The 17,994-nt window shown below is 49.0% G+C and overlaps 1 protein-coding gene across 1 annotated transcript; it reads right to left on the bottom strand.

The window, feature by feature from the left end:
* Positions 1-1,315: 1,315 nt before the first annotated feature.
* On the bottom strand, positions 1,316-16,123 carry LOC136491344 (uncharacterized). The gene is made up of 12 exons (XM_066487617.1): positions 15,796-16,123; positions 15,615-15,667; positions 6,565-6,572; positions 5,749-5,846; positions 5,533-5,657; positions 3,534-3,803; positions 3,319-3,452; positions 2,542-2,659; positions 2,331-2,423; positions 2,175-2,249; positions 2,002-2,077; positions 1,316-1,382 (listed from the first exon to the last, which is right to left on the bottom strand). Exons 1-12 carry the CDS (start codon positions 16,121-16,123, stop codon positions 1,354-1,356), a joined length of 1,407 nt encoding a protein of 468 aa, XP_066343714.1. The 3' UTR covers positions 1,316-1,353.
* Between the last annotated feature and the right edge of the window lie 1,871 nt (positions 16,124-17,994).

Genomic DNA, 17,994 nt, shown 5'->3' with positions numbered 1-17,994 from the left:
AGCATATCTCGTGAAGCTCTGCCGAGATCTTCCGAACCTACGGAAAGGTCGCGTCTTTGGCTGGTGGAGGATCCCCCCACCCATCGGCGTTGGGGGCGGAGACCTATCCGCGACAACTGAGGCGCAGGCGGGCAGGGACGCGGCCATCCACAGGCCGAGCAGGAAGGCCACACATCAGCTGGGGGCGCGGCTGGCTGCACTTCCTCCGTCTTCGCCCAGGTCCCTGCCGTCCGGCATCCGCTCCGTCACGGGCCAGAATCACGACTGGACGAGTTTCGACGTCTTCATCTGCCGACCTCGGGAGCAACCTGAGGTCCCTTTGCAGGCAAGGCTTTAAACAACTGCTTCCGTTTTGGCTCCTGCAAACGAACCCCTAGAAAAGTGCTTCGACGGCGCTTGCTCGTGGTGGCCCCACTCACCGGACTCGCAGCCCTCGTCTCAGCATGCGTGCATTGCACCGCTGGAGACACGGTGAATGCGCCGCGCAGTCGGAGCCGCAAGCGCTCACCCTGCAATTGCATGTGTGCCGGGACCCGGGAGGTGAATAGAGAGAGGGAGACAGAGAGATGGACACGTACGAAAATAGGAACGGATAGTCCAATAGACATGACACGGTGCTGACCTGGTGGGAGATGAATGGATAAGGTTTTATTATCTCAAATCTTTTTATTAGATATTAGTATCCTAAATACTAGTACTATTGTTTAGTGAAAACCATGGTTGACTCTCTAATCAACTCAATACCAGCTGCACGAGGCAACCAAGCCCAAATAAACAGGGGCATTTCAAACATTCAACATCCTTTATCCATTAAAAAAATCAGTAGAAACCGTTTTGCCAAATATTTTTTAAAAAGACTTCCTTCTCCTTTTAGAGAAGCTGCTCCTTCAAGGATCAAAGCCCTAATCCAAATAAGCAAGGACACTTTAGACATTCAACATCCTTCATTCATTCCAAAAAAAATTAGTACAAGTTGTTTTACCAACCGTTTTTCAAAAAGGCTTCTTCTCCTTTTAGAGAAGCTTCTTCTTCAACGATTAAAGACGACGCTGTTTTGGAGGACCCCGAGCCTTTTTACCAAATAGGCCCTAAACCAAAATAGAGTCGTCCATGGCTATCACTTTCGTGTCTTACTCCATGCAAGTTAGAACAACAGACCATAATCAGAGACTTATCACTCGTGTCGTCTTACTCACTCCATGCACAGCAGCACGGCCACCGTACGTAAGCTTCTAGCTTCCCTAGGACTCACTTTTTTAACTTTTCTTATGAGGGTGTAAGACCCCTCCAGATAACATCGGTTCAGGAGTGGTTTCCTTGCGCTTGATGCCATGTGACGTACTTGCAAATGTCTTATCGGTTACTTTCACCTTCACCCTCTCCTTTACCACAGTGAATTCAAAACCATCCACAAGAAACGGGAAACAACAAAAGTGTATAGTCAATGATAGCTGTGAACCAAGTTTAAATTGCAACCCGGCTCAACTTTGGTTGTAAACTCAGAAAAGATGCACTAGAAGATGAACATAAAAGATAAAACAAACGCATTGTTTTTGAGGAATCAGGAAGAGCCAGGGGCTCCTACTAAAACAAATGCATTGTTGTTATTGCATAATTTGTTCTTATAGAAACATAGAATTACTATGTATTATATTCATCCTGAACTTGAACAAATATACAAGAAATCCAGATACAACATTAGCTCTTTGAAAAGGCGGATCCTTCTTTTTATTTGGATGGAAGGCACTAAGGTTGAAAACAGAGCCAATTCAGGTAGCACCAGAGCTCCAATGTTAATGTGCTTTGTCAAATCTCTATAGCTTACTTGCCTTAAAAAACACTCTTCTTACTAGCCTCAAAGAGCACATACTTCTAACAATCATGTGAATCAACCAAAGTACATTCTAACAACTATGGAACTATCATTAAGCAAAACTCTCATGTGACATGTAATCAAAGAAAATAAGAAATACAGATTAGCTTTCACTTCAACTTTTTTACCTGCTGTAAGGCAAGAAAATCCCAGAGGCAGGCGTAGAGTGTTCTCCTGGCAGTTAAGGGGGTCATAAACCTTTAACTGAAACATCATATCATAATTGTTAACCTTTTTTTCTTATTTTAAGAAATAAGCAGTAAAGTTTACATTTCAATATTGCACATAACTTCAAATATACCTTCAGAACAATCTTGGATGATTCAATTTTCTTCTCCAGAAACTTCCAGCCAAGAGAAAGAAAATACTCTTCCAACTGGGAACAAATTTTGAACACAATAAGAAATATATTTTTCAAGTATATATGATAAAATTAGATATATTTTCAGTTTTTCACCTCTAGCATATTCTGAGAGCACATCCCGTTAACTGAAACAATCACATCCCCACGCCTAATCCCAATGATTTCTGCAGTGGAGTTCATTTTTACCTAAAAGTATCAAACAAGTTACAATACCGAAAAGAACATATAGACTAAAAATTAGATACAAATAATGTCAACCTAAATAGTCTGAAAGGAGTTACATTCAGTTGAAGAGATTCATTACCTTATCGATGAGGTAACCACTATCGATGTTGTGTTCATACAAGATTTCTTCCCTCCTTGACATATCCAAAAACTGCACTGCTCTTAAAGACAAACCATGTACAGGACGAGCTATACACCTACAATTTACATTTAACCAGTCAAATATAGAATTAAACTAGCCTTCCATATCTTGTTACAATTGTCTACCATTTTCAGCAAAAACTCTTGGTGTTGGCCCACATGTGAGTGATTAGCTCACCAGCACCCTCACGCACACAACACCTTTGGCTGGAGGTAGAAGAAGAGGGAGTGAGCACTGAGCGCACACACAACATACGCAAGTCTGCTGGATCGAAGTGCAACAACTGAACTGCTTTTCATCGTTACTAAACAAGCTGATATTTATACAACTCTAGTCTACTATTACTACTGCTAGTGGCTACAGCTGGCCACTATCGGGATGAGATCAGTCACCACTTATTGTCATGCTGTTACAGAGGATAGAGAAGATAGAGAAATTTGACCTATTGCAACTTTCTCCCGTAGCAAAGGTGGAGGGTGCTGCAGGCTAGATGGGACAGCAGGGTTGACTTGTTTGCCAACTCCCTGCTACTGTCAGCGGGTGCAGCAGATTATCTCACAATTGGAAGAAAAACAAAAATTAGTTCATTTACTTATTACAATTGTATTTTATTTACCAAATAAATTGCACAGGAAATCATCTAATTTTATTGAATCTAAAATTGCACATGATTTTCAAAGTAATAAAAGCGTCAAGTTTCTTGTTGTTTTATACCTGAAGTTGCTTTCCATTTCAATCAATTTCTTGATAATGAAGCTAGGAAGCACGGCAGTTTTTGGGCTGGCACAATCAAAAGTCATTCCAGCAATATCTCCATCTCGATCCATTACCAATCCACCTGAGATACGCTGCATCGAATATGTACAAATGATTTAACAAGGCAATCAAGTAAAGATGCAACATTTGAACACAAGTAATTTGATTAATACCCCGGGAAGCTCACAGCTAAGATACAAAAGATGGTTGCGCCTGAAATAGGGTTCATTGTGCCATAAGACCTTCCCTGTCGTAGTCATCAATGAAGAATCTTTCTTTCTTGTCAACACAAAGACCTCATCTCCGTAATCTGGATTTAACACGAAGGAAGGGCACCACAAAGGCATATCAACTGAGATCTCCAGGATAGCAAAGCCATAGTAGTCATCAAAGAACAAAAGCTCTCCGTTCTTAATGACCTTATTTGGTAAACGAACAAGTAGCTGAAAAAAACAAGTTACATTAGATAGACAAATTGTATCAATAAATCGATATTAAAGGTAAGACAATAACCTTCAACAAGTTGAGTTTGGCCTGAATAGTCTTAACTTATCGAAATAGTAGTAAAGAGTTTATTATGTATTTTTTAACATAAATTATGATGTCAACTATCGCCTCATAAAATTTGAAACTAAAACTCAACTAATACATGGAAGAACAAAAAGAAAATCCTGTTAAGGGGTAAAATGGATCAACTGAAATAGTTCAGCTGGAGGGAGTAAATCAAACCAAATGTTGTAAGGGGTTAACTAGGCGTAGGCCAAGGTTGGAGGGAGTACTTTGAACTTTTTTCCTAAAAAGAAATGCATCTAGATAAAAAAGAGATCCAAGTGCAAGAGACAACTATGGCCAAAGTGACGTCCTAATGTTGCACTATGCCACAGGAAGTGCCTTGATGGCTGGTAAAACAGATTGGCAGTGCAAAAAATGTTGTAGAAGGTTACCAACTTAGTATCATGTGCAAATTATATATAAGGTTCAAAACTGTACGCAAGCATGATTACATGATTGATATTATTTTCTGAAACCATGATCTGCACCCATTTTCAAAAATCCTTTCAAACATTTACTAAAGAGGATGAAAAGAATAACTGCAGTAAACAGCGAGAAACCTATCCATGAGTTATTCCATAGAATAATCTTGGTAGTTACCCTTTGAGAGCATGGGCACATCATTATATATTTCTGAAGTCTAAATTGATATGCTCTCTTTGTGAAGTTTTACCGAGTGGTTACCTCTTAGTTCAGTGTGTCTTTGCAAGAGAGTTTTGGTTCCGCTTCTTTTCTCGGATTGGACTCCAAGCCTTTTCCCCGCAACCGACAGAAACATCTTTCCATTTTTGGTGGGAAAATGTGAGCAATGCTGCTAGTGATATGTTAAGGAAGGGAACCAACTCTGTCATAATCCTTGGAGCTTGGACCTTATGGACACACCGCAACAAATACGTCCTTGATGGAGCAGCCCCAAATGTTGTAGGCGCACTTGCTGTAGCTGAAGATGAAAGAAGGTCGTGGTCTTTGGCGGGGTCTCGAGGATTATCCCTCTTGGATGCCCTCGCTCCAGGTGGTTAGAGCCCTGTCTACCGGTCGTGATCTTTATGTCACGGGCGCGTTAGTTTTCTAGAAGCAGCAGTGTAGTGTGTGTGTGTTGAGTTGTGTGTGGTTTTTGTATGTGTTGTGTGGGTTCTTATCCCATTTTATTATCTTCTTAATATAATGATGCGCAGCTCTCCTGCGTTTTCGAGGATTAAATGGTAGCAATCTTCTAATTATTCAACTGTCCAGGACGGTGAAGCAGCAGAATGCAGCAGCATTGCAGCAAACAAGACCAGCGAAAAAGTATCTTGGATTGATTGCTAAGCTTTGTTAATTTGCAGATATTCAACCGAGAACTCGGTCAATTTTTTACTTATATTGGGGTTAACATCAGTGCTAGTAAGCCATAGTTTGCTGGCCAATATTGTACAGCAGAGAGCTTATTCCGCTGCTGTAAAGAAGAAAGCTATTTTGATTTGAGGGTCAACTTTTTTGGCACATAGGATAGCATGTGGAAGCACAAGAGGGTCCATCTCTTGGCTACCGGCAGGTCGTGCTGCCTAGCATGTTTGCAGACCTAATAACAACAAAGAAGTAGATTAACAAAAAGCGCGTATCAGCAAGTTTTTTGTGCACCTTGTGATCGAGCAGTTTCCCATCATAATCACAGACGGCTTCAGAACTGGTCAGTATCCTAGCACGCTCATCCGATTCAGATGGACCAATGACGATTCCATTAAATTTCCATTCTGGCAAGCCATCTGAATATAGCAAGGAGCCAAGGATGTCAAGATTAGCTATGAGGAAATGATTGGGTTAATTTAACTGCAAGTTCAGGGCAATTTTACGTACCATCCCCAGTGGAGGAAATGCTGACAATCGATCTTGCTAACCCAAAAATCACCTCCGTGTGTCTTGAGGTTGAGGAGTACAACTCATCACTAGTAGAACTAGAAGCGTCACGGCAGGGGCAGACGCCGAAAGCGCTCTTGCTGCTGCATTGTAGCCGCTGTAGGGACAGGCGTCGAAAGGCTTCCCTGACGCACTGTAGCCACAGCAGGAGCGGGCGCCAAAGTTAGCCTTACTGTCACATCTAGTCACTGTAGCAGCATGGTAGCCTGACATGTCTGTGTACTATGATTAGATGAGTTGAGTTGTATATATAGTTTTCCACTGCAACTTAGTAAAGAGAACGAGTTCAGTTTTGTCATCTCCTCTGCAGAGCTCCGTCCAACGCTGGTGTTCGTGTTGTGTGTGCGCGCTTTGTTCTCCCTCCCTTCTTCTACCTCTAGCCATAGTGTGTGGTCGACAACGCAGGTGAGCAGTCGGCTCACCCGTGTGGAAGATCCAGGAGCCAACAAGTGGTATCAAAGCCGTACAAGCGCCGTCGTCGGACTAACCGCTGGCGATGACGGGCGGTTTGGAGATGGACGATAGCGGCGGCGCTGCTGTGGCTACCCAGCACGACAGGAGGTCGTTGTGAGCACGGTATGGGAGGTCAGCGGCACCAGTTGGCCGACGCTGACTCGCACCAACTATGGCAAGTGGGCGGTGACCATGAAGGTCAAGCTCAGAGCCCGACGGCTCTGGAATGCTATTGACAAGGGCACCGACAACGAGGAAGATGATATGTCAGCGTTGTTGGAGGCCATCCTCGCTGTTGTGGACGAAGAGCTCTGCTAAGGAGACGTGGGAGGCCATTGCAGCGATGCGTGTCGGTTCCGACCGCGCAAAGAAGACGACGGCCCAGCTGCTGAAGCAGGAGTACACCAACCTCAAGTTCAAGGATGGTGAATCGGTGGAGGACTTCTCCCTTCGCCTGCAGTCGCTCATCAGCAAGCTGAGGAGCCACAATGTCACCATCAACGAAGAAAAGGCGGTCTCCAAGTACCTCCACTCCGTACCGGTGAAGTACATCCAGATCGCTCTCTCCATAGAGATGATGTTGGACTTGTCCACCCTCACCATTGAGGATGTGACCGGCCATCTGTGGGAGGTGGATGAGCGCATGTAACAGGCCACAACAACGATGGACAGCGGCAAGCTACTGCTGACAGAGGAGGAGTGGGCTGCCCGAAGAAACTCCGGGGAAGCCTCCTCCAGCCACGGTGGCGATGGCAAGCACCACGGCAACGCTTATTCGGAGAAGAAGAAGAAGGTCGACCCCAATGCCTGCTGACGCTGCGGGAAGACATGCCATTAGGCAAAGAAGTGCCCAAATCGCAAGTAGGAGAAGAAGGCTGAGGCTCATTTAACGTAGGCTGATGAGGATGATGAGGCCACTTTCCTGATGGCGACGTCGCACGCAGGTGAGCTGTGTGACAGCTCCCTGGCTAGGAAGCAGAGGAGGTTACCGTTCCCAAAGGTGGCCAAGTATCGCATGGCGGACACTCTCGAGCTCGTCCATGGCAATCTCTGCGGGCCAATCACGGTAGCCACAAACGGTGGTTGGCGGTACTTCCTCCTGCTCATGGATGATTGCAGTCGCTATATGTGTCTGCAACTCCTGATGAGCAAGGATGAGGCGGCGGAGGCAATCAAGAAGTTCAAGGCACGCGCGGAGGCGAAGAGCGACAAGAAGCTGCGCGTGTTGTGGACTGATCGTGATGGTGAATTTACTTCGATGGAGTTCGCTACGTACTGTGCGGATTAGGGTGTGGTGTGACACCACACCGCGCCGTACTCGCCACAGCAGAATGACGTGGTGGAGCGGTGTTGTAACACGGCCTCCGAGAGCGGCGGAGACCTATGTGGCCAGCAGTTCGCAAAGGCGTCTCCGACCAACTACCTAAGCAAAGGCCCAGCTACCATGCCTCTAGACCCAGAAAGATGACGGTTTCTCAGACTGCTTGCAGGACGCTGCCGGTGACCCTAGCGCAGCCTCCGCCCGGTTAGCTCGTAGGCGTCTCCGGGCGGAGGGGGCGGAGGCCGCCCCGCTGCAAGGCTAATCAAGTGCCAACGTTACCTACGTGTGTGTGCAGGTAACCAGAGGAAGGCGCTCGTGGATGGCGCGGGCACGCCGGTTCGGCCTCCGCTCGTAGGGGCAGAGACCCAAACAGGAGGACGGCAATACTGGGTGTCGAGGGTCTGCGGCCTCGACGTCCCAGGGGCGGAGACCGACGGCGGAGGTCCAGAGGCCCGTCGCCGAATCCTGAGGCCTGATGGGCCGGCTGATCGCGCAGGCCCAGTACCTAAGGGTGGCATGACAAGATTACCCCCGAGACGAAAGACGAGTAGTGAAATATTCCGAGAATGTACTGTAGCAGTTGAAGGGTACTATTGTAAACTCTGTAAAAGTGGTAGTTGAGCCCTATAAATAGGGAACACTTGTAACAGTACCATTGGTTGGAAAATGAATGAATGAAACCCTAGTTTTACGTGCCATTTCCCTACACGCCCACTTGTCGTGCCTATTTCCTGAGCCTCTGCCTGAGGGCAGCGCTTAGTGGGCGGAGGCCTCTACCTCCTCCACACTGTCTGAGACCGTGAAAGGTCCTTGTTTGGTTTTGGTAATTGAGTGACAACTTAGGTGGACTAATTGTGTTTATGTGAGATACACAGGTGATTAGTCCACAGGTACATGTGTGTGAGCAACATATGCCATGAAGTTGAAAATGGCTTGGAGATGTTGCAAAGCTCACACATGTGATGATGAAGGAGCTTAAATGCACATGAGACATGACATTGAGTCATGTGATCAAGGTGGAGAAGATCAAGACAAGACTTGGCTTGATGGACCGGTTGCAAGCGTGAAGGGCAAGTCGAAGGCTTTGGAGTGATGGACCGTGTGGTGGTGAAGCTTGAGCAAGACTTGGCGCCGATGGACGATAGCAACGGCGAAGAGCAAGTAAAGTCAAGATCGATAAACCAATATGATCATGTGATGATATGAAGTGGATCATATCATTGTTGATCGTGTTGGTGCATGTGTTGCATCGACATTAGAGGAGATGGAATGGAATGGCAAGGCAAAGGTATAACCTAGGGCATTTCATTTCACCGGTCATAGGTGTGTAGAGAAGTTTATGACCGGGTTTAGGATAGATGGCCGTACTATCAAGAGGGGCAAACTTATTTGCATATCGGTCATCTAGTGCCACTCGAGTGATCTAACTTTGCATTGTCGCTAGGATCGAGTGGCGTGGCAAGTTGAGTGGCTAACATCCTTTGGGAAATGATTGTGAAAAGCTAACACACATACACATGGTGGTGTACACTTGGTGATGTTGGCACATTTACAAAGGAGGTGGTGTTTGCAGGGATTCGGCGCTTTCGGGAAAATGGAATGCCTATTTTCTATTGCGCCGAATGCAAGTTCTTGTGGTTAGCACATTGGAGCAAGGGTGAAGAAGTTAGAAGTGAAAACGAGTTGGTCGCGAAGACGCTGGTGTCGGTCAACTGACCGGATGCTGGGTCTAAAAGCACCGAACGCTGGTAGGCTACGTCCGGTCAGGCTGACGTACGGTGACGTAGAAGTTGGAGTGTGACCGGACGCTGGGCTGCGTCCGATCAAGTGTGACCGGACGCGTCCGGTCGAGGTCGGTACCTTACTGGAAACGACCAGACGCTGGGGGTTCAGCATCCGGTCAGTTGAAGTTGCTGCGTCCGGTCAGGTCAAGTGATCGTTGGAATCAGGACACGTGGCCGTCTGCGGGCGACCGGACACTGAGGTCCAGCGTCCGGTCAACACGACCGGAGCGTCCGGTCAGCCCGACTTTTGCCCAGTGAAGGGGTAACGGCTAGTTTAGCCCTTAGGGCTATAAATAGAAGTGGCTCTCGGCCATGGCAGGTGTGGAGCACCTTGGGGGACTTTGTGTCCATGCTTGAGAGTGCTTAGGAGCCCTCCATCTCACATATACTTGATAGTGATCATTCGATTATGTGAGTGAGCGATTCTAGTGCGATTGCATCGTGAGGTTGCATCGAGTGGCACTAGGTGATCGAGTTGCAAGCCGGTGGTGCTTGTTACTCTTGGAGGTTGCCACCTCCTAGATGGCTTGGTAGTGGTCTCCGTCGAAGCGCGCAAGAAGCTTGTGTGGCGCTCCGGAGAAGTGCTTGTGAGGGGCATTGTGCTCGCCCCGCGGGAGCCACGAAGAGCAACTCTAGTAAAGCGTGTCATTGAGCTACCCTCACTCAAGGGGTAGGTTCTTGCAGCGCCCGACATGCAGGCTTAGCGGGCGATGCTAATTAGCCGCCGAACCACCAAGTAAGCGGTCGACACAACGGGGACTAGCGTGTTGGCAAACACGTGAACCTCGGGAGAAAAATCATCGTGTCAACCTTGTTCTTCCCATTGGTTTACATCCCCATTACACAAGCTTGCAATTACTTTTATACATATTAAGCTTGTGTAGTTGCTCTTGTAATTAGATAGCTTGTGTAGCTTGCTAATTACCTTCTTGCTTGTGTAGCATAGAAGTAGCTCCCTTGCGTGGCTAATTTGGTTTTAGTAACCTTGTTAGTTACATTGCTTAGTTTGTGTAGCTAAGTATTTGCGCTCTCTAATTAGGCATTGGTTGCCTTGTTATTGAGCATTGCTAGTGAGCTTAATTAGCTTTGTGCTTTTGCTTACTAGCATGTGTAGGAGCTCCCTTGTTGCTTAAAGTACTAGTGGCATAGGTTTGTGTAACCTTGCTCCTAAAATTGTTTAGGAGAGCTCTAGCTAGCCCGGCACCTTCGTTGCATATTTAGTATCTTTGCAAGGTGCTAGTGAACATATATAGTGGGGTATAGTCTTGGCTAGACCGATAGTTTTAATTCCGTATTTGTATCGGTTAGCCGACACGATTAAGTTTTAGAAAAAGACTATTCACCCCCCTCTAGTCGCCATCTCGACCCTTCAGACCGCAAGTCTCAACAAGCGGCGGAACCAGATGGTGGTCGGCATGGCTCGATCCATGATGAAGGCCAAGAGCATGCTGGCAAGGTTCTAGGGTGATTCGGTGACCACGGCGGTGTTAATCCTCAACCGCGCGCCCACCAAGGCCCTGAAGCTTGGTATAGGCGCAAGCCGAGCATGTCCTTCCTCTGGACATTCGGCCGCATCGGCGATGTTAGGAAGACAAAGCCGGTCCTCACCAAGCTGGAGGACAGGAGCACACTGATGGTGCTCCTGGGCTACGTGAAAGGTACCAAGGCATACCGGCTCTATGACCCACACAGAGGCAAGGTGGTTGTCTCGCGCGACTAAAAGCTCTAGTTTTGTTTTGGTGAATTGATGAAACCCTAAGTGCTAACCTAGTTTATCAAGTGATCATGAGATAGGTAGCACACTCCAAATGATGAAGCAAATGAAGATCATAGCATGATGATGATGATGATACCATGATGATCATCAAGTGCTTAGACTTGGAAAGAAGAAAGGGAAAAACAAAAAGCTCAAGGCAAAGGTATAAACCATAGAAGCTATTTTGTTTTGGTGATCAAGACACTTAGAGAGTGTGATCACATTTAGGATTGATAGCCGTACTATTAAGAGGAGTGAAACTCGTATCGGAATGCGGTTATCAAAGTGCCACTAGATGCTCTAACTCGTTGCATATGCATTTAGGATCTAGTGGAGTGCTAACACCCTTAAAAATGTTTGTGAAAATACGCTAACACATGTGCACAAGGTGATACACTTGGTGGTTGGCACATTTGATCAAGGGTAGTGAAGTTTAGGTGCAAGGGTAAGAAACTCCACCGGTGGAGTGTCCTCCCATAGAGTGCGGATAGTCTGACGGTGCCACCGGCACCCTAGACAGAAAAGTTGGAGGTCACTGTAAGTGATCGGATGCTGGCCTCGGTTGGACCGGCGTGTCCGGTCAGTGGCAGCAGAAGGTGCGCATTTCAGTCTTATGACCGGACGCTGGGTCACTTAGTGATCGGACGCTGGCAGGGTGCGTCTGGTTAGTCCTGACATACGCTGACGTGAGACGCACAGAGGAGACGTTGTGTGACCGGACGCTGGGTGAGTCCGGTCGAACATGACCGGACGCGTCCGGTCGTGAAATGTCACATTTGGAACCTTACTAGAAATGACCGAACGCTGAGATCCAGCGTCCGGTCACTTTCTAACTGATGCATCCGGTCATTACTTGACCGTTGATATCGGGCGATCGGCGTTTGAAGCCGATGAGACGTGGTGCACATCGCACGACCGGACACTGTGGTTCAGTGTCCGGTCAATATGATCGGAGCGTCCGGTCGACCTGTGTTCAATGCAGTGAGGAGCCCAACGGCTCTATTTCATGGGGGCTTCTATTTAAGCCCCATGGCCGGTTCAAGCTCACTCTCTTGGCCAATTTCATTGACATAGCAACCTTGTGAGTTTAGCCAAAGCCCTTCCACTCATCTCCATCATTTATTCATCATCTTTGTGAGATTGGGAGTGAATCCAAGTGCATTGCTTGAGTGTTTGCATCTAGACGGCTTGGAGCAGCGAGGATCGTTGAGCGGAGGGTGGTGATTGTCTCTAGCTCCGATCGTGGTGATTGTGAGGGGTTCTTGACCTTTCCCCAGCGGAGAGCCAAAAGGTACTCTAGTGGATTGCTCGTGGCTTGTGTGATCCTCATCTTGTGTTGGTTGTGTGGACCCTATTGAGGGTTTGGCGTGTGAAGCCAATTAGCACGTGAACCTCCAAGTGAGTGAATCGCCACAGCGAGGACTAGCTTGCCGGCAAGCAAGTGAACCTCGGTAAAAATCATTGTGTTCATTATTGATTCCGAGGTGATTGGTCTTCATTGTTATTCATCCTTGTGATTGGTTGGTTCTTTCATCTACACGGCGGTATAACCCTCTTGATCACTCTCTTTACTTTACCGCAAACTAGTTGACAAGCTCTTTAGTGTAGCTAGTTGTGAGAGCTTGCTTGCTTGGTTGGTGTGGCTCTTTAGTTAGCCTTTGAGAGCACACTAACATAGGGTAGTGTCATAGCTCTTGTGTGAATCGACACTATCTAAACTAGAATTGTGGTAGGTGGCTTGTATTTTGAGTAGGCTAGTGCAACACTTGCTTCACCTCATAATTGTCTAACTATTTTGTTAAGTGTTGTTGTAGAATTTTTATTAGGCTATTCACCCCCCTCTAGCCATTAGGACCTTTCAGCGATGTCGTGTTCGACGAGAAGGCGGCCTAGGACTGAGATAGTTTGGGCCCAGGGGAAGCTAGCGGCTTCACCAGCACCTTTGTCGTTGAGCACTTGGTCATCCACGGTGGTGCAGACACTGGAGAGGAGGTGCCGACCACGCTAGCAACAGAGCCGAGCACTCCTAGGGCGATGCCAAGCACTCTGGGAGGGGTGCCGAGCACTCTAGGAGTGGTGTCGAGCGGTCCTATAGTGGTGCCGACCACTCTAGGATAGGTGCCGAATGCTCCCATAGCGGAGCCAAGAGGTCTTGTAGTGGTGCTGACCACTCCAAGACTGGTGCCAAGCACTCCGGGAGGGGTGTCGGCCACTCTAAGAGTGGTGACGAGCGGTCTAGAAGTAGTGCCGAGCACTGCAGTCGGGGTACCAAGCACTCCAGGTGTTGTGCCGACCACTCCGGTGGAACAGGGGACTCCATCGCCACCGATCGAGTTTGCCTCACCTTCAAGCGATATCACTGAGTTCATGGATGCCTTCCACGACGGTGATGAGGTGCGGTTCCACAGGCTGAACGACATCATTAGCGACATAGGGTCCTTAGGACTGGCGGGTCGGCTGCTCAATGACCCAGAGTTGCTTCTCATTAATGCATAGGAACCACCCATGTTCGCGCTGGCCAAGCGTGTTGCAAATTGGCGACGGGCGATGCTGGAGGAGATGAAGGTGATCGAGGAAAATAAGACATGGGAGCTCATCGATCCACCTCCAGGATGCCGTCCGATTGGCCTGAAGTGGGTGTACAAGGTCAAGCGGGACGAGCGCGATGCCATTGTCAAGCATAAGGCGTGCCTCATCGCCTGAGACTTTGTCCAGCATGAGGGCATCGACTTTGAGAAAGTCTTTGCGACGGTAGCACACATAGAGTCTATCCAACTGCTGTTGGCTTTGGCAGTAGCGAAGGATTGGCGCGTCCATCACCTAGACATATAATCGGCCTTCCTCAATGGCAAGCTAGCAGAGACGGTCTTCGTCAGGCAACCTCTAGGTTTCACCGTCAAGGGAGCGGAGCACGAGGTGCTCTAACTGCGCAAGGCTCTCTACAGGCTATGGCAGGGCCTGCGAGTGTGGAATGTCAAGCTTCACGCCACGCTGGGCGAGCTTGGGTTCATGTGGTGCGCAACCGAGCACACGCTCTACACGCGGCGATGGGGGAAGGAGGAGCTCGTCGTCGGCGTGTATGTGGACAACTTGATCATCACCGGCGCGCGTGTGGAGGACATCGACAGCTTCAAGCACGAGATGGAGACTCATTTTCGAGTGAGCGATCTCAACGCACTAACCTACTACCTCAGCATCGAGGTGAGACAGAGAAAGGAGGCGCTCACGCTCGGTCAGAGAGCGTACACCTCAAAGTTGTTGGAGCGGAGTGGCATGGCTGAGTGAAAGTCATGCGTGACGTGATGGAGGAGTGGCTGAAGCTAACAAAGACCAGTACCGTGGCAAAGGTAGATACAACACTCTACCGGAGCATCGTCGACGGTCTGCGCTACCTAGTCCACACGAGGTCGGACATTGTGTTCGCCGTGGGCTACATTAGTCGCTTCATGGAGAATCCCCAAGAGGATCACTGGGCCGTGGTGAAGCGGCTGTTGCGCTACGTCAAGGGGACGGTGGATCAGGGGATCATCTTCCCCAAGACCGGTAGAAGTGGGTTGTAGCTCACTGTGTTTAGCGAAGCAGACATGACGGGGGACATCGATAGATGATGGAGCATAGCTGGCGTGCTCGTCTTCCTCGGGTCAGCTCCAATCTCATGGCTGTTGCTGAAATAGAAGGTGGTGGCGTTGTCCACATGCGAGGCAGAGTACGTGGCGGTGGCCACAGTGGCGTGCCAAGCTATGTGGCTACGTCGGCTGTTGGGTGAGCTGACCGGTGTGGAAGCTCACCCACCAGCACTGATGGTGGACAACTAGCCCGCCATCGCCCTCACAAAGAATCCGGTTCTACATGACCGGAGCAAGCACATCGACGTCAAGTTCTAGTTCCTCAGGGACTGTGTCGATGGAGGGCAGATCGTCATCAAGTTTGTTGAAACCAGTCGGCAACTCACGGACGTCGTCACCAAGCCGCTCAGCCGTCTTTGGTTCACGGAGCTAAAGAAGATGGTCAGCATGGAGGAGGTTCTAGGGTTAACAATAGGATTAGGGGAAGATTTGTTAAATAATCTGCTGCTCACCTCTGAACACGCGGTAGGGGCAGGCGCCGAAATGACTCCCTACTGCTGCACTGTAGCCATTGTAGGGGCAGGCGCCAAAAGGCTCCCCTGTCGTACTGTAGCCACAGCAGGGGCGGGCGCCAAAGTCAGCCCTACTGTCACATCTAGTCACTGTAGCAACATGACAGCCTGACATGTCTGTGTACTAGGATTACATGGGTAGAGTTGTATATATAGTTTCCCACTCAACTCAGAAAAGAGAACGAGTTCAATTTTGCCATCTCCTCTGGAGAGCTCCGGCCAACGCTGGTGTTCGTGTTGTGTGTATGTGTGCGCGCTCTGTTCTCCCTCCCTTCTTCTACCTCTAGCCACAGTGTGTGGTCGGCAACACAAGTGAGCGGTCGGCTCACTCGTGTGGAAGATATAGTGGCCAACGGTGTCAAAGTCATCCTTTGTCTTCCTCAGGAGAGGAGGATGGGTTATAGGATCTAAACAAAGAGCAACAAAAATACAAGAGTTACCAGAAAGAAATTAATTCCTTCATTGAAGATGTAAGGATGAAGAAGTTAGCAGAAAGAAATTTCTTCAATGAAGATGTAAGAATGAAGAAAACAACCATTGGCAGCCAGCTTGTACACCCTATTGCAAGCCTTGTTCCACTCTGAGATCTCTTTCCTACTTCCACCCTTGGGGAATTTGGGGCATCTAAGAGGGAGAGGATGGTTGCTCGTGATGAGGGGAAGGGCATCATCTGATGAGATGATCCACTCCTCGTCCTCTGCCTCTTCTGCATTGCTCACGCTCGTTGGCTCGGCAGTCATGGGCCGGCCGGTCTCCACTAGTCTCCCGCCCGCCTCCCACAACCATGTTGCCTTGCCCCCCTTTGTCGTCTCCACCTCCACGGCCGAAGAGGGCTCCTCGGCACATCTCATCGTCGTGCTCATCGGTGAGGGAAATTGGATTTTGGAAGGAACGAAGTTTGAGGGCGCCGTCGATCCTAACCACGGCACCCCATTTTATTAGGGCGTGGTGCGGGGCGACTGGGCGAGGAGTCTATTGTAGTCGGCCCAAATCCTAAGTCCTTCATTGGTGGGTTGAATTCGGCATGGCCTGCCTCTTGAGGCGTGGAGGGCGTTTGGTTGTCTGAGCATGCCTGCTGGGCCAAGCCCAACATGCCCACGTTCATTTTACCTTGTTGAATAATTCTAAAATACCTCTAAAAAAGAGACGTGCTAGCGCACGGACGTCCAATGGGGATGGCTTTCGAACACCCGCCCGCACACCTGCCCACGCTGCTCTAGACGCCCAGAGCCTGCCCCCACCTACAGCGCCCTCCCCACATGCTGCACCTGCACCGAATGCGCCTGCCACACATGCAGCTGCACCTGCGTCCCTACCCCCGCCCCCGCATGCTGTTGCACGCCCTATGTCTGCTCCTACTATAGGTGGGGACCACACACGCCTCCTTCGCTTCCCGCACGTCCGCGAGGACCACCTGTGCCCGCGGGAACTGCCTCCGCATGCACCCGCTCCCTACGCCTGGTAATGTTGCGACATGAAGCACTTCTGCAACATACATCTGAAACAGGTGAAACATTTGTAATATACGCTTGCAACATATGCGTATAGCCACTGCAACATATGCAATATCTGGGATAAACAGTTGCAACATACGTCAGAAACAGATGAAACATTTTGAATAGACGCTTGCAACATCTATGTATAGCCACTAAAACATATGCAACATACAGATAAAACACTTGCAACATGCATTTAAAATAAATGAAACATTTCAAACAAACGCTTGCAACATGCCTCTCAAACACTTACAACATATGCACATATGCAACATCCCCCGGTCTATTTTTGCAACATACCTCTGAAATGTCTGAAACACGTGAAGCATACATTTGCAACATAGGGGGATAGAGGCCTAGGCCTGTCGATTCCGGCCGACGGGGTGGGAGCCAGCGGCGAGCGGCTGCACGCGAGCACCAGCGCCAGCAGCACCGGGCTTGGCTCGGTGGCGACGGTGGGGGATGGGGGCGAGGACCGCCATGGTTGTCGGGGTGGGGGCAGCTCGGTCGCCGGGGTGAGAGAGGGCGCCGCCGAGGTGGGGAGGGTGTCGCGCCGGGGTGGGGGAGAGCCGCCGATTCCCCCGCTATACTGTCACGCCACCTCCATGAATCTCGCTCGTGCTCCATGGATCTCGTCGGGGTGGGGAACGGAACACCGGATCTGCAGGCGTTAGGGGCTCCCGGTGGGTGAGGATGTTGGGGTGGGCGAGGGGCGCCGCCGGGTGGGGGAAGGAGCCGCCGGGGTGCTAGGGAGGGCGCGCGCCGAGGTGGGTGAGGACGCCGGCGGCGGCCAGGGAGGCAGCTATGGACGCACGTTAGGGTAGCGGAGGGCGCGAGCACGTAAGGGATAAAGATGGAAAGGAGGAAGCAAATGGATAAGATTATTTTTAATAAACATGCAGGCAGCCGGGCAGGTGTAAAAGACGTCCCGCGATTGTACCATCCGTCTAATGTATGACACATAGTATTTCCGGAAAGAAAGAATAGTTCTAAAAAAATTTGTTGTTGGAAGTAGAATACTTTTGAATAGTAATGTAGTATTTTTGCTGTAAAGCACCGCATTAGCAGCTCAAAACCTTCAAGAGAGGGGAGAACCGACAACGATCGTACAGGTTAATTATCCCCGGTGACCGGCACAGAAGCTGCTCCTACAGGTTAGATCCTAACGGGTACCTAGCACGTACAAAAGCTCATTGTATATTTTGTCCTCGGTACGGGTATATATCCATGATCGGTGT

Source organism: Miscanthus floridulus, chromosome 11, assembly GCF_019320115.1.
Source record: "Miscanthus floridulus cultivar M001 chromosome 11, ASM1932011v1, whole genome shotgun sequence".
Taxonomy (NCBI): Eukaryota; Viridiplantae; Streptophyta; class Magnoliopsida; order Poales; family Poaceae; genus Miscanthus; species Miscanthus floridulus.
This window is presented reverse-complemented; position numbering and strand designations above follow the sequence as displayed.